The sequence below is a fragment of the Aspergillus tanneri genome, assembly GCF_003426965.1.
Source record: "Aspergillus tanneri strain NIH1004 chromosome Unknown AapTan_2_pilon_pilon_pilon, whole genome shotgun sequence".
Taxonomy (NCBI): domain Eukaryota; kingdom Fungi; phylum Ascomycota; class Eurotiomycetes; order Eurotiales; family Aspergillaceae; genus Aspergillus; species Aspergillus tanneri.
The window spans coordinates 4,849,551-4,873,423 of record NW_022984629.1 but is presented as its reverse complement, the minus strand read 5'-3'; the positions used below and the strand labels follow the sequence as shown (position 1 = coordinate 4,873,423).

Below are 23,873 nucleotides of genomic sequence, written 5' to 3'. Positions count from 1 at the left end.
CTGCCAATACTACTATTTATTATAGTAATATAGTAGCCCTGGGTAACGCATTATCTTATACATATCTTACTAAACTAAGGATACCCTAGAAATATACTTAGTATTAACCTAAACATCTTGTTCTGTGAGCATTCTCTTAGTCACTAATGATTTTCCTCTCTTATCGCCCTTCCGTGAAAGAGGGGGGTCTGTGTCCTTAATATAATTTATGGATATATAAAGTCTAAGCTTCTTCCTAAGATAAAACAGATTTCCCCACATCAAAAGCTGCTTTTCTATAGGTTTCCAATCAACGTTAGTGCCGTTATAGCGCTTATTTAGAGTTACCTTCCACTCAATCGTATAATGAATATATGGCTGTTCTCTATGTGGTCCCGGATTTCTTTCTTCAGGCTTCTGGTGTAGCGGGCAGGACCCGCAAAGTGCTCGAGCCCGTATACCAGGCACTCGCGAGGTCGTGTAGAACTCTCCCGATCACGTGATCTCGGTTACCTCGCACACACATTTACCTGTTCGGCCGCCGCGACCGCAGATAGAAGCTCTTCAGCGAGTTCTTTTAGTCCAAATCTATTATATAGGTTGAACCGGCTACTAGCCCGTGACATCTGGAAGAAGCCGGGCTGGTCGGGCTGGGATTAATACAAGGGGGTATAAGGTTCATCAAATACATGCTTAGGAGATAGGCAAAATACAGATGGCATATGTTCAGGGCCGAAGTCGCCAGGGGTGGGGGTATATAATAGAGTTTTAAGTCTATAAATCAGGCGGGTTAATTTAAGAGTTATTATTATTATTGTAAAAACAGAACGTTATGCCATGGTTTCCCAATGCAAGCACCATACACAACTACCGTAATTTACTGTTATCTAACAGTTTAGTACAATGCATGCTATACTTCCGGAAAATAGCTTTTCCTTAAATATTCCTAATATGATTTAGTTCGCCTTGGCATTAGGTTTTGAAATACAATCGGAGAGTATAAGACTCTTGCGGCGGTTTTGCAATTAGTGTATACCTCGTCTACACTCACAATATTACTTCCTTACAATAGCTTCCATTACTGTGACTTGCACAATTACCCTGCCCACCTTGGAAACTTCAAGATAGCTTTCCCAAGCACTAAGAAAAATACTAGTACATATACAGTTAGTGACTTAATGTGCATATACAGTAAAACCCCTATATAAACAAAGAATCCAGACCGTCTGAAAGTTTGCTGATACCGGATTTTTGCTTATACAGAACAAGGTAATATATATATATGTATATTTATATTGCTCTATATAAATCTACTGCACAATACTGAATTGAAGAACGCGTATATTAATTATTTGTTGCACGCTCATACGGGTTGGAACTGCGTAAGTGGTTCTCAGCGGTCACCCTACTTCGTTCGTTCATACTTCGAGCATTTGACCTCGTCCACCTTCCATCTTCAACCTTACACTAATCAATGAAATTGACCATGTTCTTCCTCTGAGCTTGCGTGCTTTACATTATTATGATCATTCTATAAGATATAAGCTATATTCTGCATGTTTTTGGCAACCAAGGGGCCCCGCAGCTTAATAAGGGGAGGTGGGTGGTCAGGCAAAGAATGGCCGGATAACGGTCTGACGCTGAGCTTGAGTTCTTCTCTCTAGAAGGAGCCTTTCTTGGTGTGTAAGAAGCCGAATAAGGGCCTTATCTCCATCAACCTGCTGTTCCTGATAGAGGCGTAGTTTATATAAGCCTTCTAATGCCTCTGTAGGTGTAATTATTGGTAGAGACTGTAGATCTTCCTCCTCATCACTATCTGAAGCTGGAGCCGGTGCAATTTCAGACAGAACTGCAGAGTCAATATTTATAAGACTATCATCAACCTGCTCCTCTGTGGGATTCAAAAACTGATTAATATCCATAATGTCCTGGATACTATTCGAGAGTTTTAGACGTTGAAGTCCTTGCTTTATATCATCAATAAGTTGCTCATCATTAAGCTCATTGACATATTCAATTGAAAGGGCCCTTTGAAAACAGTTTCTGACTGTATCTCTAGGCAGATCAAATTCCCAGGCAGAAATTGCCCATCGAATTGCTTGTAAGATTGTCATAGTAGATAGCGGATCAAAACCACGGTCGTACTCAGCCATCATATATAAAACCCACGTTTTTTCCAATATGCCTTCCATGTGCGTATAATCCCTTGATCAAGTGGCTGATACCGTGACGTTGAGCAGGATGGAAGCCATATAACCAGTGTTTTTTAGCTGGGGTATAGTTCTTCATATGCAGCTTCGTGTGCAGAAAAATTGTCCATTAAAAGAGCAACTTTTCGGCCATGCATCTTCTATCAAACCAAGCAGCCATTCTTTAAAGATATCACCCGTCATCCATGCCTTCTTATTAGAGCGCCAAGTGCAGTTAAGATTCTCAATATTAATACCAGCTGCAGTAAAGGCTCTAGGTCGTTTAGCTGTCCCAATAAACCAGATAGGAAGGAGTTCTGAAGCGTCTGAATTACAACAGAAATGCGCAGTTATTCGAGCTTTTCTTTCTTGCGGCCAGGAAGCAAGGTAGATAAACTCCGGTCAGGGATTATCCTCCAGTATAGACCTGACTCATCGCAGTTAAAGATATCCTGAGGCGCATATATACTAAGAGCGTGACGGATTATAACCATTTTAGTAGCTGCATCTTCAGATACGCTTCCAGCTTCACCATGCTGACTCCTCCACTTAATATTTCTGCGTGATTGAAAGCGTCGGAGCCAGCCGTTGCTAAACTGCGGCATCTCTCTTTCTGGATAGACCTCCGGCCAGAAATCCCTTGCCTTTTGCCAAACAATCTCCTGGGATATTGTTATTTGTCCCTCAGCCCTCCGTATCCAGTTGTAGAGTGCCTTTTCTAACCCCGGCCAGGATTCTGTAAGGCGTCGTTTATCTTCGTTTTGATGCGCTTGAATGTCGTCAAGGAAGGCAAATCGAGAGGAGAGGATTCGGCTAATAGGGGAGCGGTCAATTGGCTGTTTATATGTCTCTTCAAACCACCTAGAAAGAGGTACCAGAGAAAGATAAGGCTTTAAATAATGCTGAGCGCGTAGGGCTGCCTTATGGCTATTTGAAATAGCACGACGCGTCCTCGACTATTTTTAAAGCAAAGTGTAATGTCTTAATAAGCAATTTTGAGACTTCGATATAGGCAAACTTATATAGGAAAAGGCGAAAAACTAAGCAAAGATCTTGGTATCGGGGGGTTAAGCATATTAATATGGAAAATCAAATTAGACACCGTGTTCATTTGCTTATACCGGAGTTTTGCTTAAATCGGGTGCTGCTTATATAGGGGTTTTACTGTATCGCCTCTTAGCATGACCTCGACATGTTTTGTATTCTCCATCAATATTATGCTTTAATTTACAGTATGCATAAAGATAATAGAGGATTCTCTAATTGACATTGAGAGACTAAGGGACAAGATTGCAACCAACTACAAAGTCATGTCAGCGGTTTAGTAACCTGTCAACATCAGAGCGTCTTCTTTCACAGAGAGAGTGAGAGAGAGTGTGTGTGGGCAAACTTTGAGCCTCGCCTTCAGGCCTGTGTTTTTTTCTTTTTCTTCTCCTTCTGTTAGAGAGCTTAATTATGACGTTAACCTGAGTTGTATGCGCTAAAAAGACGCCAATTTTTGCAAAACTTGCAGACGAGAGGATACTCCTGTTGACTTGACACATAATTCGTATACATCTGTCACGACTGAACAAGCGATACAATTTTTATAATTGTCTAAGTGATGTGTTCTCTATAATAATCTGCTTCATTACAAAATAACTAATATAAGGAACGAATGGGGTCACCGTTATCGCTGTAAGTCTTATGTTGACAACTTCGTTTTCGCTGCCCCCTTCTGCTGTTCCCTTGCAAAAGAAACTATACAAAGTAATGATACAAATGCGCTGGCCATCCCCCACATCGCTTCAAGTCTGACAAATCCTCTGTAAAAACTTCAGCCAATTTCTCTTTTGTCTGTTGTTCTTTCTTTTGATTCCCATCGCGCCTTGCCGTTCCCAAAACCCCGCGGGCATTCAATTTGTGATCAAGATGGATAATCCTGATTCCACCTCCAAATTCACCGTCCATGTGTTCCTCCACCATAACCGCAACCTTTCATCGGCCTTTCTTCCAAAACTCTTTTTTGATATAACAGAGTCGACCCGGCGTCGCCGATCGGGGTTCCAACCGAAAAACCTCCCCAAAAGCATATCATACGTACGGCATTTGTACCACCAGGATGGCTAGTGTCGATACATACTTCCAAAAGATCTACCGGGCACCCTCTCCAATAAGGAACAATTTGGAACTCGAAAATCCTGGCAGGCGTATTTCGCTGGTTTCCCTCAGCGTTGAACAATGTTGACTGTACACGATCACGGTATTTACTTGGGTGAACGTGAACAGGATGTAAGTGACAACCTCTGGACGGATTAACAGTGCTGCTCGAACACAGGATTGACGTGGGCAAACGTGAGCTGAAAGTAAGTGCTGACATTCTAAAGTAATGTACTGCGCTTCTAGTGACTCAAATCAGAGCGGGAGATTAAGGCAACGATCAATAATGCCCTGAAAAAAAGAAAAAAGAAACCATGTTTTGCGCTCATTGAGAGACGGTTAGTTCAGGTTAAATAGTCTAGCCTTGATATAGGTTTTCCCCTGTATGTTAGGTTTCCCTGTATATTCTTTCAAATACAAGGCTTTGAAACAGCTGTTCATGTCACAAGTGTACTCGAAAGCAGGTTCCTATGTATACTTACGAGTTTTTGCCGGACTTTATCCTGACACGCCCTGACTCATTGTACGATATCGTAAACGTTTCAGACTTTAATAATAGTGTTCTTTGTTTTGAATACTCTTTGGGCCAAAGGTTTCTGAAGGCAATTCAGAGTAGGCTCCAAGGGAATCTAGCGTCTCGGTGTGTTATAACCCATGCGCGTTTAAATTTCCACCGAGTGCGTTTCGATGATGAATGCGAATGATCGTGTTTCTCTGCAAATTCAATTGCATTGAAGCGCAAGCTGGGTATCATGGCCACAGGATAGTAGTACACAATGCTCTCCATTCATGGGCTTAGTACTGTGGTAACTGGTTCGAAGAGCTTTTGTTGTCAGTTTCATATGTAATCGAGCCTTTTGGAGACCGAGATATGTCAGTCGTGTAATAGGCCGTAAGACCATCCCGCAACGTTAGTTTTGTCCTGACATACAAAATATGGAGAGATTGCATCTTAATAGGCAGTACGGGTTTTTGTATCCTGCTTAACTTCTTTGCGAGATAAGTTCAGACGCGGCCCGGTTCTTTTGTCTACAACTTGCGACGGTTTTGTACCATTCAGACAGACAGTGTGATCCTTGAGTTGATGGTTGTATCTCTGTTACTCCTTGACGCCCGTTAAGATGGGTCTTACGAGAAAGACATGCTTGGATTGCGGAAACAGTCTTTCCTACTTTAGTCTGCAATAGCAGCTACTCGGCCCTTATAAAATAGTTGCTCAAATCGTCGCCTACCGCTTGTCATTCAGGGGCATTTTGCTGGTTCCAGACAACCATTTACTCGAACACATTATGTACCTTGGAAACGAGCTGCCCTACAGTACACTCGATGCTCCGACAAGACGAAGCAATTAGGAGAAGCAGCTGGAAAGTAAGATGCGAATTTTAGCAGTCGACATTGAGTTTTGGCTTCGTCTATTTAAATTGTTAGGCGTTTACTTTCCGCTTTCTTCTCACTATGATCTCGTGGCTAGAATGAGCTTAAACAATCAAAGAGTTTGAACAACTACTTGGGGTAATAGTTCAGTTCCAATGACTTTGTAAAGACATAGGTAGTGTGCTTTCCAAGATGCGACCATAGGCGTCTCCATACTAGTGCTGGGACACCAATCTCTCCGTGGGCGGTTATCCATTTGGTCCTTATGACTGCTCTCATGTTCTGTAAGCGGCTCCTGTAGGATTTCCCCTTGTACTGTGACCGTGTGCTCACTGGGTTCGGCCATATTCGGGGAACCGACTCCATCAGGAATTTGACTTTGTCCTCATTCTCTACGACTTCTATATCTTCTCCACTAGGGGAGAGAGTATACCTCCATAAATATCCCCTCTTTTAACCACCCTGCGTCCGTTTTCTCAACCTTCCAGGCAAGATTGTACGGTGTAGTATAAAGAGTATGCTGATGGTCCTGGGGATCGAGTTATTTACTTTTTAATTCGGTTTAATGGCATCGATTACAGTAGTTGTTCTTTGCTGAGCAAATGATTTTATCGTTATAGTATTTTTTTTTTGGGGTCGACTATGATTCCTCTCCTACTTCCACTGAAGCTTGAGCATGATAGCAAAGATCGCCTCGAGCTCAGGAAATCGCTTAAAGCAATAATGCTCCAGCCTCGAAGCGGGCATCAGTCTACGGGGGAGATTAGACAGCTGTATGTGCAGTTCACGGAGACAGAGCCTGGTTTCTTTTGGTCGGCCCTCATGAGTATTAAAGCCGCTGAGAAGCTACGACTCAAAGTAAAAGTAAAGTCATCCAAAAGGCATTGTAGATAGTCACATTGATAGATTTTTTGATCCGGTGCAATAGAACAGTAGAAGTCGACTGCCGTTTATCGAATGACTTTCTCCTATTGAGTATTCTCGGAAACAACAGGTAAAGTATTCAAAGCACAATGTGTATCTGATTATAATGAGTACATCAGTGTACTTCTGGCGAGGAAGAAAGTCCTCGGTAAAAAGTTCGACGCCGAGGCAGGATCTAGATGCTTCCCAATTATTGTCTTAAGCTAATGGCCCTGTAAATCCTCTCCACCGCTATGGTGTGCGAGTTTGATGTTCTCGCCTGGGGATAAGAGTTTGTCCAATTGTTTAAGCTATCTTCCCCAATCATTTCCCAAACCAATCTTTTGCCCGCTTATCGCTCCCAGGAGATGGCCTCACTTATTGTCTCCTCGGTCCAACTCAACTCTTGCTCAGGATCCCCTCACTTGCGAACCTCACGTAACGGTCCCAGGACCTCCCAGTCATTCAGTTACATGGTGGATTTGTGCCTGGATAACAACCATCATGCCGTTACAGTAAGGGAAAAAATTTTGTCGATGTCTTTGTCTGCATCCGCATACTGACGTTGCCAGTAGTTAAGGCTGTATTGAATTGTCCTTTTCATTGGTATTCCGTTTTAACCTCTCGCTCTCGTGAGTTCTATTGTGCTTCCGGAACTGAGCACTACCTCCAGTACATCACACTCTCTACCAGGCTCACTTCGTGCCTGAAACAACTTTGTCAAAGAATGGAATGCATCGTATTTCTGCGGGCACCTACTTTGTTTTGCCCCCGCAGTAGTAATAGCAACAGAAACAATGGAGATGCTGGTATTTAAAAACTTGTCGAAGAATTTTGATAGGTGGGGCAGCTTTGCAAGGCAAAGGCTTGGATAATTTTGGAACCTTCCTTCGTAGGAGCCCTTCCCCGAGGATCAACCTTAGAGAGCCAGGATTATTTTCCCTTAATAGAAGCCTCCTATTCATTAAATTTTTGGGAGTCTCCTTTAGCCTTGGACAGCCTCAATACAGTTCCCCATGGGCCTACAACACCATCCAAAGCGCTCAAGGCGGCTTCAGCTTCCTGGGAGCTAGCGAAATCGACATAGAGGTAGTGAGGATGGTTTCGCGCGGATCGTCCTGAATAATGAGGAGAAATCGTCTTGCTTATCGCTTCACTGTCCGTTTAGGAGCGCAAGATTAGCACAATCAAGGGAGAATCATGAACAGCGAAACCCACATGCTAAAGTCCTTAAAGAATCCACGAATTTTCTCATTCATGAAAACTTGAGTACCTGGCTTTGGCAATCCACTGACCCGCAAACGACGGCCTGCCTCCGAATAGCCCTTAAAATGATCGGACGCATCATCCCTCTCCCACCGGTCGAACACAAAGCCAGAAGGCGTCATCAAGTTGCCGTCACGGTTTTTCTTGGGAACACATGGCTTGATCTTGGCGGGCCGACCAAGTAGATCGCGTCCATCGAGATACTGCATTGCTATATCAGCGCTCTCTTTTGTTTCCAACTCCACGAAGCAGTATGACGGATTCCGCCCAGTGAAAGGGTCAATGGAGATATCTATTGACGTACTAAACGAAATATTAGTGATAAGTAAATTGCTCTGTTAGTAGGTCTCTTGGCGAAACCGCACATATTATATTCTGCTTCAGTGAAAAAGGCCTTAACGTCCTTTTCCTTGGCCTTATATGGCAAGTTGCCAACATATATACGCCTTCCCTCAGTAATTGCTAGAGAAGCATTCTGTGCAGGTTGCCGATTATTGTCGCCCTGCGCCGACTTATGCTCCTTATCGGTAGAGCATCCATTTCTCGGACGAGAGTTGTGAGGCGGAGTTTCGTGACATGGGACCTCAGCAGGTCCGGAACGCCAATTCTGGGACTGGAATGCACGTCCAGATGTGTTTGATCCTATTTTGTGAACCGAGGCAGCGTTAGTTCTGAAGCATTTTGGTAATCAGGCAAACGGTGTAGGAGAACTTTGGTTTACCCCAAGTTGGCCGGAGCCTATGATTGAGATTGTGAGATATTTCCGCCATTTCTTTTCTTTTTTTGCACAGCAGAAGTTTGGTTTCGCTCCAAATGAGTAGAGTAAGTTGAGGTTGTCACTCTGATAATGTAGCGAGCTAGTTAATAACTACATATGTAGCCTTCTAATAAGGGACAAGATGGTACTATAGCACACAGGTCTCCTCATCGAAGTCACGTCAGATGGCCCTTATCAGAAGTGGATGAACACTGAGAGGCGCCAAGCCGCTAAACGTAGATCACGGGGTCATGTAACACAACGCGTAATGTAACAATTACTGTCTTTCAACGCGCCTTTTCAACTGTCGGCCGGCTGAATACGCGTATGAGCTAGTATCACTGATCTATATAAGGATCCGTCCATATTGAAAGAAGGTCTCTGACTATCTGAATCTATCTGGGAGAACTGAATAAAAATGGTCAAACAAAGGAACAAAGTCGGACAGAGCTGATGCTGAATAATCAGTAATTTAGACCCATTCAGGTCGACGTCAACAAAGCATGAACTGGACCAGAACGCTGGTATTGCAAGCGATTTGAGAATTACAATTTCAGGAACACTCTAAATATGCTGAAATTGCGAGAAAATATAATATCGAGAAATCCACATTATAGGGTCGCTTCCAATCAAAACCGCCTCAATCCAGGATGCGAACTATACGTGGCGTTAGAAACTCACCAGCGTCCAGGAGGAGGTTCTAATTGAGCACGTTATTAAGCTTACTGATTGTGGTATCTCACCAACCCCTCAAATTTTGAAGGACATCGCTGAGGAAATCGCATGAACCACACTTGGTATCAAGTGGGTGTGCTGCTTCCGGAAGCGACACCACAACCGATTTTCCAGTTTATATTTGCGGACCATAGACTATCCTATCCGCGGAAGACGGCTGATAATAGCAGGTATTTCAGCACTCCTTCAGTTTAGTAGTATTGCTTTTTATTGCTTGTTTTATCGTGGCTTCTAGCTACAATACGTGAACAAACGTGGTTGAGTTATCTTTTGCTGACGGGATTCGACTATCTCCGCGACAAGATCGAAAAATATGACATCCACCCCTCAAATATTTATAAATTTGACGACAAAGGGATCGGTGTTATGTGTGGGGCTGGTAACGAGCTGAGTGGGGCGCTATGGTGCGAAAGGGAGTGTCTATATGGGAGAGAAGATAGGACCACGTATATTGCAGAACTAATCGCTGGCTTTCAAGAGTTCAGGCCCGCGGGTGCGAATATAAACACTTCGCACCTGACTAAACATCTTAGCTAAGGATCTGGCTATCATGCTTCTGAGCGCTCCTAACAATCGGAACCGGGAGTTCACCGTCCTAATCCCTGCGATTTATGCCGATTACTCCCTCCTCCCGCCAGCCCTTATCTACAAAGGGGAGTAAAATGGCCTGCAGGAGTTCTGGCTTGAAGATTTTAACTATTCGAGCGAAGTAGCCTTTTTTGCGAGCACCGAAAATGACTGGAGTTGCGACGCACTAGGTTCATACTGGCTTCAGAGTGTATTTGACCAGTATCTAAGCAGAAGGCTGGACGAGGCTACCGGCTCTTAATTTTAGACGGTCGTAGTAGTCACATTAATCTTAAATTTATTGACAATGCCGCCGGATTCGAATTCTCGACGCGGTGTTGCCACCACACTCCACTCATCGCCTCAACCACTGGATATTGGGCTATTTCCTGCCATCTACACCTACTATGCCCAAGGTTACGACCAGCGAATGGCGACTGGTCAGGGGTTAATTCATATTACGAAACGGAACTTTGGCTACTCTGTCGAGATGTGCGGGATCACATTTACCACCACAAATATCGAGGCTAGTTGGCGAGCCACTAGGCTCCATCCGCTCAATCCAGATAAAGTATTGTCCCTGATCAGCAGCCAGAGTGATATTTCCCCCCCCGGGGCAAACTGCATCAGGAGATACGTAAAGGCTCCAGTCTCTCTTCGCGCTATTCGGCAATCGCTCGCCAGTTCCGCAAGGAAGGGCCAATATATCCATAAGATCCCTGATATCTTTCCTGTAGTCAGCTACATCTGCAATAGCTGGACTATTAACATGATATAATAGACACTGTTCTGTGGTAAAGGTGCAGGCATATTTCTATCTACCCATCAATGCTGATGCAGCCAGTACGCTATACCAAGATAAGCATAGCGTATTACGCGTGATAGCCCAGGCGACAAGCATCCGCGCAAATAGTGTGGAGACCTAGATTGAGGCAACAGCTTGGTTTCTTGACGGTGCAGGTTCGATTCTTAGCTCGAGAGATTTATTTTCTGATTTGATTATATGCCTCATACGGTCCCTTGGAGCTCATGAGCCGCCTTGCCTATTTAACGCTGGTGTTGATGCAGACAGTATGTGTTAGAGCACCTAGAACAGTCCTGTACCTTATCTTTCATACTGTGTAAGTCGACACGGGGCGCCTCCCTAATATTAGTGTGATATCCTAAATGTATAGAGGTTAGTAGAGGAAGCGGCCTCCTATTTAAAGCGGTATTTTACTGCAAGTTTTTCGAGCGTTTCTCTTCTGCGATCGGGTAGGATTGCAAGACCCTATGGATGAGGCGTGCTCTAATGTTCGCTCTCTCAGAGTTCCGATAAGGTCTTTGCTTAGGCTGTCCACTCCCTTACTTAGGCATCGTGAAACGACTTGTTACAAGGCCTTAGCATATGCCGAAAGTTGCCTATTAAGCATAATTTTGATTGTCCCGCTTCTTCTCCCCATTTAATTCCCAGGGACGCTATTCCCCCTGCCTCACAACCCTGAAACAATGAAGGGATAAAAAGGCTACAGTAAAACAGCGATTGACTTACCGAGTTGCTCCATTTCAGTGAGATTGCATTCTAAATCCGACAATCTGTTACAGTATGGGCGAACAATAAAAGTGGTGCAGTACTCATACCCCAATCGTTTGTTCCGTCCTTGGGTTCCGACCATTTCCAATAGCTGACCCTGCTCCGTATATCTCATTGTTTGGTAACGCACTTTTCCGCATGAGACCCATGATAAGTCTGATCATTCTCGGTGTAGTCAGCCATCTCCTCAATGATTGAATGCCAGGGCCCTTGATTGTGGGGATCTCCGCTCTCATCGGATGTAGATTGGCTAGACTGTGGAGGAGAGCTTCGATGGATTATCGCTTGGATGCTCATTGTATTTGGTCAGCGTTCTGGCAGCTCAGCTTGAGCTGTATTTAGCTGGCTAAGAGATAAGAGATGGGAAGACATCTCAATCCACACGCGCAGGTTTCTCTGTGGCTCCCTGTTTGCGCAGAAAGCCAGGGTTATCGGGACGACGCACCACTCATAAAACAGCTTTCCATAATGTGATCCGGATCTTTGACATTCATCATTCCGGGCGCAAGTGGTCCGCGATACACACGTTAGAACATGACTGGGTGAGAGGAGTTGGAATCAAGCGGCGCAGTCAATTTGCAGGTGCGTCGCTGCAGCTAGATCTTGTTATATCGCTTAGCGTTTAGCCTTACACAACTCAGGCCCAGCACATTTACTAGGTTCGGATCCAAATTGAACTTCCCCGAATTAGCGCGTCAAACGGTTCGTGCCGCCACGCGATGAGAAATGAGTTGCCACCACACTCTATTGGTCTTGTGGCATACATTAAAGTTCAGGATCAGCGAACGAACAAAGATAATTTTTGTACTAATCTCCTATTTTTTCTAAGTCTTCCGCAACCACCCTTGATCGGGGAGTGAATATGAGTCCAGCTGCTCAAGCATATCGCTTAAGCGCCCCCACTTCTCTATAGAATCGGCAAATAATATACTTTCTTGGTTGACCCACGTACCCTTGTTCGTACCGGAGGCCAAATATGTGATTTGTTTATATCACACAGTTAGAGAGTAAGAGACCTTACTAGTCTTCGATAATCTCAGCCTATCTTAGACACTTATTGGTCAGGTTCTAGAGTGCTATTATTCCACTTACGGCGCAGGCTTGCTGTCCGGACCAGCTCGGGAACTTCCTGTTATCTAGAGGGGGTGGAGAAAATGACGGGGATAGCAGGGCAAGAGGCACATGTGAGCTTTGAGCATATTTGTTCATTCATCTTTTTACGGCCAATCATCCCCCGTTATCTCCTATTTAACGAAATTCAGGTACGCAAGCCTGTAATGGCTCTTCCACCCCCGCTCGGCTCTGGTCTATATTACGCCTAGTCGCCTTCTTAGTTTACCTCTAGTGCCGGTCTTCCGATGTCGCTGAATGTTCGGTGTTTCTGGTTAAAAAGGCAGCTCAAACAGGAACAGAACATGCTCCATGCCTTTCTTATGTACAACTTGCATTATCTTAGCTCGAATGTGCGTATTCGACACCTATGGAAAGCTGCCCCCCAGGAGCGCGTTCCTGGCGAACATGGCGAACACTTATAGTAACATACAATGTGTTGTGCCGTCACAAGTCCATAATGACGTACATTAGGAGTGAAAATAAATTCCGATTCCAGTGATCTCTCTTTCTATAGCCAATTAGGTGACTAATATTAGTAAGATACAAACAGGCACTATGCCCATGCTGTGTGGGGAGTATTCCACTCAAAATTGATTGACAGTGCCTTTTATCACCAGGCCAACGTTGGAAATCTTGGACGTGACAAGGAACGGGGTCAAAAGCTTATAATGCAATGGAGACATCATGGAGTTGATAGGCGAAAAAACATATTTTTGTCCAATCTTAGTTTACTGCCTTTAGGCTCTCGAACTTCATTTATTGAGGTCCCTGTAGCATCTACGTCAGATAGTATTATCTCCATAATTTCCAATATCTAAGGCGGGGCATCGGCCCTTTAACACAAATTGCTATGTTGTATCTACAGTAGGCTATATCACAAGATTCACAACGCGCTAGGATATTAGGATCTAGTGAAGTGCAGGTCAAACTAACAATAGCAGGGTTACGTCAGGCCTCCTTGAATTCACCTAGTGTTGGGGCTGAATATACTAGAAAAGTCCCGCCGAATGGAGCTGTCCGCTGAAGTTGTTCATTCCGTCTTGATAATAGGGCTGTCTGATTCCTGCTTCAGCCTTTGAACCGGAGGAGGAAAATTTTGAAGCTTCAGCCAGCGAAATTTGAGATCGTCAATTGCCCCCACAGTTTGGTCAACGGACTGGCACTGGTAGTTTAAAGCAAATAGTCACTAACCGAAAGTAAATGTTTTGCTTAAAGGGACACCAACCTGTGCCACGACTTCTGCATCTTGTAAAGTGAAAGCAATTAGGCGATTAACAGCCTCATGATCTTGCAGATAGTCGTCAATCCACCGATCTACAGCATCCACATCCCAATTTCCCCGGGAAAGACGAAGTGAAGGAACACCACGGACAATATTCTAACCTTGCGTTCAATAGCCGAAGGCGTACGTTTGTAACCCCGACGTGATAGTAACCAGGACAGTGTTAGAGGGCTAATATATCTGGAGGAAAAATAAAGAGCAATGACGATTTCACTGCCTGACCAAGGCTCTGCGCTCATTGTTTATCCAACATGGAATATTAAATGATACAAAATACCTCTTGCATGTCAACTGAATTCTCCACTTCCTCAAGGGCACATACGATTTAAAAGACTGGGAAGTAACAACTGATCACATGTGTTTGAGCTAATCGTAGGCCATGAAGGGCTTCAAAGAATACCCGTCCAAAAACAAAAAACAAAAATAAAAATAAAAAAGGAGGGGAATGGTGGTGGCTGGGATTTGCCCCACTGCAAAGGAATGGAAAAAAGACAGGCACTGGAGCAATCACGGATGAAAGACAGGGAAGACAGTGCACTATATTATGAGAGCTCTGGTGTAAATCCGAGGAAGCCGTAAGCGGTCGGCGTGACATCGACATTAAAGCCTCAGGCCGAAGGTACTGACTGTAATGGGACCAGTGCAATAATATCACTTTGCCCACCTGCCAATTTCAAATGAAGCCAACCTGGTCAATATTAACCTGAATTAAACTAAACATTAATATGATGCACATAATTAGGTACAGTACAAATAATTTCTACTGTATTTTGACTTACAAAATTGGAGCTGGTGGCTTTGTGGTGCGGCCGGGATCGCAATGGCTGTGCAAGCTGGTGTCCATTGCATTTTAGACCATAGTCGAACGACAGACAAAGATTTTTCAAAAGAAGCAACTGATCCCGCTTTACTTGCTGTTTTAGATTTGGGGATGATTATTTTCCTCGTGCGACTTTTGTGTGTTGTTGAGCGACAGCTGTCCGAACTCGCTTTGGGGACCCTTCCCAGGCTCATCCTCACAATGTGGTTTTTTGCTCCAAAGTTGGGTATCATTAACCTTTTTGGCTTGTTCTTTAATAGCGTTGCTGGTAGCCTAGTGTTCGGCCTTTCGAACTATCCTCTCTTCTTGGGCTTTCCTTGCCTCTTCCAGTTTTTGGGCGGGCTGAGCCGCTCGGGCTGCCGCTCGTTCAGCCTTCTGAGACTCGCTGTTTTAGCGACTGGTGGGCCTTTTTGCACTAGCGATAGTTGGTTGCAACTTGGGTTGCAAATCGGCCTGCTCCGTGTCCGCCACTAGCTGCCACACTGCTGTGACTTTGGCAAGGCTGAAGAAAGCCGGCCGGCCACCGTGCTCTTAAGCTCTATACAAGCCCAGAGACTAACCTCGCTTGCGCCGTTTCTTTTGCTCCTGGAACGAGTCAATTAGGCCGCTGTTTTCGCGCTCCAAGTTCTCACAGCGGGTACACGTCTTTTCAGAGTGCTGGGTAAACGCTAAAATTTTGGAGAAATTGGCATCGGCGTGCTTTTGAAATTGGCGGACAATCCGTCTTATGGAGCGTAACGATCCTGGAGACTTTACAGGTAAGACTTGGGGTGATTGAGGTGGTGTGGAGGATTTTCGCGAGTAAATTCCGCTTCTGACTCTCTTCGGGTCAAACGGGTGCGTGCAAACCAGTCGCTTGCCACCGTGCCATGACGTTTTCAGGCGTGAATGCGCACTGTCAAGACTTCTGAAATATTTTCTAGAAGTGTCGTTTTGATTACCGGGAATTCCCTTAGTTCTTGGCCAGCCAGCTATCGAGTTCTTGCGCATAATATGTCGCTAATGGTGAAAATGGGCCATCACCAACCAGTTCGAGGTGACGGGTTGAATGCGATGGGAACACGGCGACCAGAATCCAATTCCGATCGGCATGATTAACATGACTATTGTGCCCATCTATGATCAAACGACGCTAGGATCGTCCTGCTTTGGCCTTCGTACAGTCAAATTCTCCCTCCGGTCAGCTTAATCATAAGGCCTCGCAGCTCCATTCCAAAATGGCTAACATGGTTAATTGAGCAGGGCCCGAGGCATGGTATGGGGAATGCTATGTCTGCGTACTTTCTACAGGATAGTGTGATGATCCTGTACACCTTGGTAAAATGGATAGATTCTATCTAAGGTGGCGATCTAACGAAACATCAAACGTAGAGAAGGAAGGAAGAAAGAATTCTATTGTACAGGAAATGTGGGAATTCTCTACATTGTGGGATTAACAGTGAATAAAGCAGACTTGGTGCCTCAGGCAGGGTTCGACCTAGGTCCTGACATTACCCCCTCCTCAAGGCGTTGGCTGTCCCCAGCAACTGTGCCAGGAACTTGTGGTTACTGACCGCGTAATTATCATCGGGATGATCAGGTTAAATGTTATTTCGGGCGGCTTCCAACCATCATCCAGGCGTTTAGGTGGACGTAGCGTTCAGGATATTGGTGTGGTAGGCGCGCAACTTTTAGAGCGTTTTTAAGATTAGAGGCTGGATACCACTTCGGATCCTGTCATGGCCATCATTTACAGATAGTATAGCTTTCCCCATATGTGTGATATAGAATTGTCTACTTCATACTCGAGATTCTGTTAACTTCGATTGGGGGCTGGGATCTGTATTGGCAGATAAGGGTTCCGTTGACATAGCACGCCGTAGTTTCTCAGGGGCGAACACCGGATGTACCTTAATACCCGGGGGTAAGTTAATCTTGAAAGAGTTACCTATTTTTTTAATAATTTTAAATGGTCCTGCCTACTGATTTGCCAGTTTCTGACTAGGTTGTCCATATGGATTCCGTTGGCGCCAGTCCTGTTTTAATACTATTACTATATCTCCCACGCTAAAGTTTACTTCACGTCGGTGCCGATCTGCATGTCTTTTTTAGGTTTTTTAAGACTGTGCGATGTTTTGTCTTACCTATTTCTAAATCTCCTCCATGCGATGGGCGAGGTCTTGCGCTTCCTGGCGGCTAACTAAGAGTCTCTGTGGTGCGGCGGCGCTGGTCCAGTTAAATAAGGTCCGGGGCTTATATCCTTGCTCTGCGAAGAAGGGGGACACGCCAGTTGATTCGTGAGGCAGAGCAGCGGCAGCAAAGTCTATTAATAGGAGAAGTTCTGACCAGTTATCTTAAAAATAATTAATAAAAGGAATCAGGCGTTGCGCAAGATATTAATTAACAATCTCTGTCTAACCATTTGTCTGCGGGTGATTTGCTGTAGAGAGTTTTTGTTTAGCACCTAAGATCTTGCAAAATTCGTCCCAGAATTCAGAGATAAACTAAGGACCTTGATCGGATACAATCGTGTCTGGAGGCCCTCCCCATGGGTAGATATAACATAGGAAAAGCCGTGCTGTTTCCTTGGCATTAATATTTTTTAAGCACGGGATTGAAACGGGTTGTTTAGTTAGACGGTCCACTACCACAAGTACGTGATTATATCCATGGCAGTCCTTGGGGAATGAGCGGAAGTCCATCGAAATATACTGCCACAGCCTGTCCGGGATTAGTAGGGGCTGGAGAAGACCAGGGGGCAGATTATAACTAATATTCTTGTGTTTGCATATTATGCAATTATCTAGATATTACTTCACGTCACGGCTCCACGTTTCCCAGTAGTAGCGAGCTTTTACCAGAGCCAAGGTCTTCGCTCGTCCAGGGTGTGCAGTTAAGGGTTGACGATGAATTTTATTAAGTAGGCGGGCTTAGAGGTCTCCGATATCAGGCACTACCAAGCGCCCTCTAAAGAAAAGTAGTCCGTCTTATATAGACCAGTCTTCTTGTTTGTCGTCTCGGGCGACTGCTCTATCTTTTTCCAGGCTGGAAGATTCACGGTTTGCGCGGAGTACTCGATCCACTACGTGGAGATCTGAATCTATGGAGCCAGTAGTGGTGCTGTGTTTTCTAACAGGGCCACCCCCTTTTTAAGATATTCTGGCTTAAGTAGTATCTGGTGGCGATGGTCCCTGGATATCGGGCTTGGATAGCTCCTTTGAGTAAGAGTATCAGCCAGAGTGTTCTCCTTGCCAGGTCGATATTAAATTAGAAAGTAGAATTGTGATAGGAATTTTGCCCATCGAGCCTGCCGTGTATTAAGCTTCTTAGTGGTTATAAAGTACTCCAAAGCTTGATGGTTAGTAATAATGCTAAATTGGTTTTCTCGTTGAAGTTCTTCCAGTTCGGCGTGCCACTCCTCTAGGGATTGTATAATAGCCAGTAGCTTTTTATTATGGATTTCGTAATTTACTTCTGCGGTAGATATTATCTTTAAAAAATATGCAACCGGGTGCCATATACCCTTAACTTCTTGAGAAAGAACTCCAGCTACCACTCCATTAGAGGCGTCAGTTTCTAAACAGGTTGGACAGTCTGGTTAGTAGTAAACTAATATTAGAGCAGAGGTAAGTGCTTGCTTAAGCTAATTAAGTGCTTTTTAATATATAGCTGTCTATCGAAACAACATGTCCTTACGAGTAAGATTAAACAAAGGCTTTGCTACGCGACTGTAGTCCTTAATAAAGTGTTAATAGAAGTTATAAAAACCTAAAAATAACTGCACACCTTGAACAGTACTAGGTGTGGCCCATTCTCGGATCACCTTAGTTTTCTCAGGGTCGACTTCAATACCATTCGGTGTGATAATAAAACCGAGGTATTGCGTACGCTTCGTGTGAAACTCGTATTTATAAATCGCAGCCTGGAGGCTGGTCTTTTATAACTACTAAAGTACTTTTTGCACATGCCTGACATGCTCCAGCTCGTCTTAACTATAGATAAGAAGGTTATCCACGAAAATAGTTAAGAAATTGTCAAGGAAATCCATAAAAAGATTATTTATTAATTCTTGAAAAGACGCCGGCCTGTTTGTTAAGCCAAATGGCATTACCTTATACTTAAATAGGCTGTACCGGGTCCGAAAAGTGGTCAGTTCTTCAGAATCAGGATGTATTAGAATTCGGTGGAATCCCTGTTGGATATCAAGCTTGGTGAAGATCTTCGCACGGCTTAGACAGTCTAGGACCTTGTTAATTAGGGGTAGTGGGTAGTGATTCTTCTTTGTAATTGTATTTAACTTCCGGTAATTAACACAGAAACGCAATCCTCCTCCAGGTTTTTTAGCTATTAAGATCGGCGAGGCAAATGGGGCGTTACTCGGTGTAATAAATCCCTTATTAAGATTCTCTATAATATAGGCCTTGGCGGCTTCTAAGTGCTCTGTAGACATCTTGTACAAGGGCGAGTGACCGAGATTTAAAGGTTCTGTTAACTCAATTCGGTGGTCCTTTAAACCTCTGGACGGGGGTAAAGTATCTAATACGCGCTTGGAAAAGATATCCGCGTACTTTTAATAGTCCGCGGGGAGCTGAGCCTTAATGTCCTTAATCTCCAGTTCCTTTAGGGATTCCTTTCGGTCTTCAAGAACCATGTCTATCTTATAAAGACTTGTAATAAAGACCTCGGTGTCTTTCTTTCCTATATATCTCTTAAAGGCAGAGGCTCTAATCATGGCGATATTAACTAACACCAGAGGCTGTTGATCTACTAATTTAGGCGTGGGCTTTGGTGGTACCTTTATCTGGGGCTCCAGTTTATTCACACTAAGAGCTCGAGCTATTTTTTAAAGATTCCGGACTTGTTCTTCCCTTGCGGTACTTGGGCGTGTCCTAGAGCGCTGCCCATTCTGGGGGTTCTTCCAGTTCTTCTGGGCTATTAAATGGTCGTGTCGATCAGCATCCTTCTGATACTTAATAGCTACTGGACCTGGTCTTTTAAGGATCTGTCTTGGGAGATGTACCACGTTTTTAGCCGCCACGGTCTCTTGCAACGGGGGTTCTCAGCATATTAGGCGCTGATTTCGCACGTCAAGCCAGATATTTTCTTTAAACATTTTACCTATATAGATCGTGCTGTCGAGCTCGGTAATTAACATTGGTTCTCGCAGGAATCGGCGGCCTCGACCTGCAAATTTAAGTAGATTAGATTGTTAAAGGTATCCCTGGCTCTCATTAAATCCTTTTACTGGGAAGAGGTTGGTAAGGAGTAAATGTAGGTCTATCGTCGGCAAGATCGTATGCAAGGGAGGGAGTAATAAATATATAACCATTCGCTCCAGTATCTGCAAGAGATAAAGTCTGAAAAACAAATCCATTCTCACCAACTAAACTAGGCACAGTAAAGCTGTCTCCGCCAAGTAATTGGGTTAAGTCTAGTCCGTTGCTTGCAGATGCTAAGATCTCCCCTAGGAAGGAGGCTTGGCCTAGGGGTTTTCTTTTTTCAATTCCTGGGTTTCTTTGGTGACACCCTCCAGGAGAGTCTCGACGTGTACTTCCTTCAGTTCAGGTATTTTCTTAAAGGGGCAGTCCCGCGCTACGTGGCTAGGCTGCTTGCAGTTAAAGCATCTACCTTCCTTTATTAACTGGATTCAAGCCTCCTGAGTTATTCCACCACGCGAAGCACTGGTTGTGTCCTTTACCATGGGCTTAGGGTTGGTAGCATCAGTACTCGTAGAATTTCCGGGATTAGTTAAAGACTTCCCGTCTTTGCGTCTAGCCTTGTTGTTAACCTAAATAGTATAGTAGGCCTGGGCACATGCAGTGGAGTATTTATCAAAAGATATAGCAGTGTAAAAATCCCGGGTGGTTAGGTTTTTTAGGTTCTTGGTAACCTTCTTAAAAAGCTCCTCTTTGTGATCCTCCTGGTGAAGCTGAGACTCTCCTGCCAGTCGTAAAAACTCGGCTAGAAAGTCATGGTATTTCTGGGAAGGCTTTATTCGAAGGTTATGTAGCTGTCGACGAGCATTTTGTTTGCGGTTCGGGTCGTGGAAAACACTTTTTAGATGCTCAAAAATCTCGTCAGCAGTCTTGTATTAAGAGCCAGAATCTTCACGGAATCGGGGAGCGGCATGCTCTGCGGCGCGACCGCTAAGACAGCTTTGCACGTAGGCAATCTTTATAACTTCCGTGGGATAGTAATCTGTATTAGCTGCTATCTTACTTTTTATCTGGGCCAACCAGTCTTTAAATTTGGGGTCCTTTCCACTGCTTAAAGGAGGGGGGTCAGGGATCTTAGCTGATTTACATGTCTTAGTGGTTGAAAGAGGGACACTGGTTTCCCTGCCGCGGAGACATTCATGGGCATAGGCATCACGGTACTTGTCCTGTTCCTTAATTAGATCCGCGAGTGCTGCGTTCTTCTGTCTAATAACTTCCCGGATTTTGTTTACCTTGTCTTCTTGCTCCAGGTTCCACATCCGCAGTATTTCCTCAAAAAGTCCATTGGGATTATCCAGGGCCTTAGTAAGAAACTTATTCTTTGTAATGGTCTCTGGGCTATCGGTTCCTTGAGGGAGGATAGAGATACGCTGTTAATTCTGGGGCTTGTCTTCTCCTGCCTCCTGACCTGGTCTTGCCATTCTAAATGTCTTCAGAGTTCGTTCGGTTCGATTTCGTAGCGATTTGGATTAACCAGCTTGGGGAACGCGCTGATATGCGTTGAGGGAGAGATCGGTTGGCTAGAGCCGCTGCTTAATTACAAGCTTAGCTCGTACGGCTAACTGGTCTCTAAAAAAGAGAAGAGATGATGTTTGATGTAATGTGATGATCCTGTACACCTTGGTAAAATGGATAGATTCTATCTAAGGTGGCGATCTAACGAAACATCAAACGTAGAGAAGGAAGGAAGAAAGAATTCTATCGTACAGGAAATGTGGGAATTCTCTACATTGTGGGATCAACAGTGAATAAAGCAGACTTGGTGCCTCAGGCAGGGTTCGACCTAGGTCCTGACAGATAGCACGACTGGAACACTTGGAACGGGATACAAGAGAGCGGGGATATGTTTTCGCCAGGCAACCTGACTTAGTCACTGCGGAGCCTCCGCTGGTTGATTCGCATTCACATTTTACCTAGCAGTCAAAGTTGGATTTAAATATGCAAAGATTGCTCCTCTTCCCGGAGGGAAACTTGTTAAGAAACATTATTGAATTTTCGTAGTCTCCAATGCGTTCTCTTACATGAACATCTCCCGTCCGACAGAAGGTCTTACTATAAGTCTTCATCATAGTACGAAAGGTTTTATCAGAGGAAGTTGAGAAACATCCAGATTTTTTCTATACACATCGAGGGCCACCGTCTGCACAGAATGCCACACTTTCTAATTTGGTGGCAAAAGATGATTTCTATTCTACAGGAGCAAAATCCACAATAACAATCCTGTGTTAGTGCTCAGCCACAGCAGGCCTAATTGTGTAGTTCATACAAGGATATTAGTGTATTACAACGATCTTCTTGCCCCCGACATATGGCTGTGTCAAGATATTGCATTTTACTCTCTCAAGGCCTTCCATAGGCAAGAACCAGTGTGAAATCCCTGCCACTTGTTCTCCAAGAATAAAGTACATGCGCAGGATTGAACCCCTCCACAGGGATTAAATTGGAACCCATTTGGTTCATACAACCATCTTGCCCTGTTTACTAGTGAGTGCACAGTTAAAGTGAGTATGACCAATGCCCAACTGTTGGAGAACCCCAACATACTTCTTCACTTAAATCTGTAGCAAAAGCTGTAGAGACTTCGCTGCGAGCATGCTTTGGATCCGTACGTCGTGGATCTATGCTAGGGCTATAATGAGTGAAAATAACGACTTTTCAGTGGGGCTCATGCTGAGCGATCTTGGAAACTTGATCATTAAGCCAAGATAGCTCCGATCGATGCGCAGCATTATGGTCATCCACTGTCCATTTTAGAATGTCCTTAAAATGCACCATGCGACTTTCCATTGCGAATTCCTGTTTTGGTGAGATGTGGGAAAATAGAGTGCACCCCAGTATTGTAATATTGCCGGTGACATCATATCTTGTTTGATCAAGAAATACGAATTCGCCCAGCAAGGGCCGTTTTTTCATTTTGTCCTGGAAATCACGTATTTTGGCTTTAGCGATCCTAAACGAAAGGTGGTATGGATCATGGTTGCCTAGGAGAAAAAAGACCGTTGAACAGCGCCTCAGTTGAAACTCGAGAAATGAGAAAAGTTGATTGTTGGCCACATGTCCAATATCTCCTAGAAGAGCGAGATATGAGGTTGTTTGAGGGAACGAGAAGCTGCTGTACAACGGATGGTTTTCGAGGTGCAAATCCGACATGATTTGTATGGAGATGGATCTCATCATGACAATTTCGTATTAATAATGTTCCATGCCGAACATACATAGTTGCTCTTGCCCACGAGGGCACCACTGGCTCCAAACGATTCAATCGTATTTCCTGTACTTAAGGCATATCGCTAAAAGTAATAAAGCCATGCAACCCATTGTGGGCAAAATAACCGAAGCTGACGGGTCCGCGGAGGATCCTCGCTATGGGCTATGCGATATACTCCGGGCTGGTATACCCTGCGAAGTCTGGGGGGAAGTGTAGCTAAGACCCACAACTTACCACCTTATAATTGCTTTGGAGCTAGAAGAGGGAGGTCCAGTGAACAGGCACTTAACATCCTTGTCAAAAATAATCTATGAAGCCTGGAGAGAGCAAAAAGGTCCTTAGCTTGGTAAGCTTTGACGTTAAAGGAGTATATAGTAGGGTAGCTAGAGAAGTCCTACTTACAAACTGCAAGCAAGAAGAATTCCTAAGGAACTTGTGTTCTAGGTTAACGCATTTTGTTCTAATCGAAGAGCAACTATATTAGTGAGCTAATACGAATTAAAGAGATGGAAATTAAACACAACTGGCAACCATAAAGCTCTCCTCTATCCCAAGTTCTTTACCTTTTTTTTAACACTGGACAGGCAGAGACTGCCATCAACCGAACTAAGGGTGCAATTGCTTTTTTACAGCTGCTGGGCGGTAGAACAATCTACAGAAGAAAGCACAGTAACCATCCAAGCAAATGTTATTCCGAAGCCTTATAGTGGGCAGTCGGGTCTGGGGCCGTGTCTAAGGCTCAGAAACAAATTGATATGTGTTACAAAAAATAT

At 44.3% G+C, this 23,873-nt stretch overlaps 4 protein-coding genes across 4 annotated transcripts; 1 reads left to right on the top strand and 3 right to left on the bottom strand.

Moving 5' to 3' along the window:
* Positions 1–7,541: 7,541 nt before the first annotated feature.
* Positions 7,542–8,059, bottom strand: ATNIH1004_001543 (uncharacterized protein; the record flags this gene model as incomplete). The annotated part of the gene is made up of 2 exons (XM_033566242.1): positions 7,542–7,740; positions 7,803–8,059. 2 exons carry the CDS (start codon positions 8,057–8,059, stop codon positions 7,542–7,544), a joined length of 456 nt encoding a protein of 151 aa, XP_033431999.1.
* A 2,157-nt stretch (positions 8,060–10,216) lies between these two features.
* ATNIH1004_001542 (uncharacterized protein) lies at positions 10,217–10,687 on the top strand (the record flags this gene model as incomplete). Its single annotated transcript, XM_033566241.1, has 1 exon — positions 10,217–10,687. One exon carries the CDS (start codon positions 10,217–10,219, stop codon positions 10,685–10,687), a length of 471 nt encoding a protein of 156 aa, XP_033431998.1.
* A 4,565-nt stretch (positions 10,688–15,252) lies between these two features.
* Positions 15,253–15,687, bottom strand: ATNIH1004_001541 (uncharacterized protein; the record flags this gene model as incomplete). The annotated part of the gene is made up of 1 exon (XM_033566240.1): positions 15,253–15,687. One exon carries the CDS (start codon positions 15,685–15,687, stop codon positions 15,253–15,255), a length of 435 nt encoding a protein of 144 aa, XP_033431997.1.
* A 6,860-nt stretch (positions 15,688–22,547) lies between these two features.
* Positions 22,548–23,042, bottom strand: ATNIH1004_001540 (uncharacterized protein; the record flags this gene model as incomplete). Its single annotated transcript, XM_033566239.1, has 1 exon — positions 22,548–23,042. One exon carries the CDS (start codon positions 23,040–23,042, stop codon positions 22,548–22,550), a length of 495 nt encoding a protein of 164 aa, XP_033431996.1.
* Between the last annotated feature and the right edge of the window lie 831 nt (positions 23,043–23,873).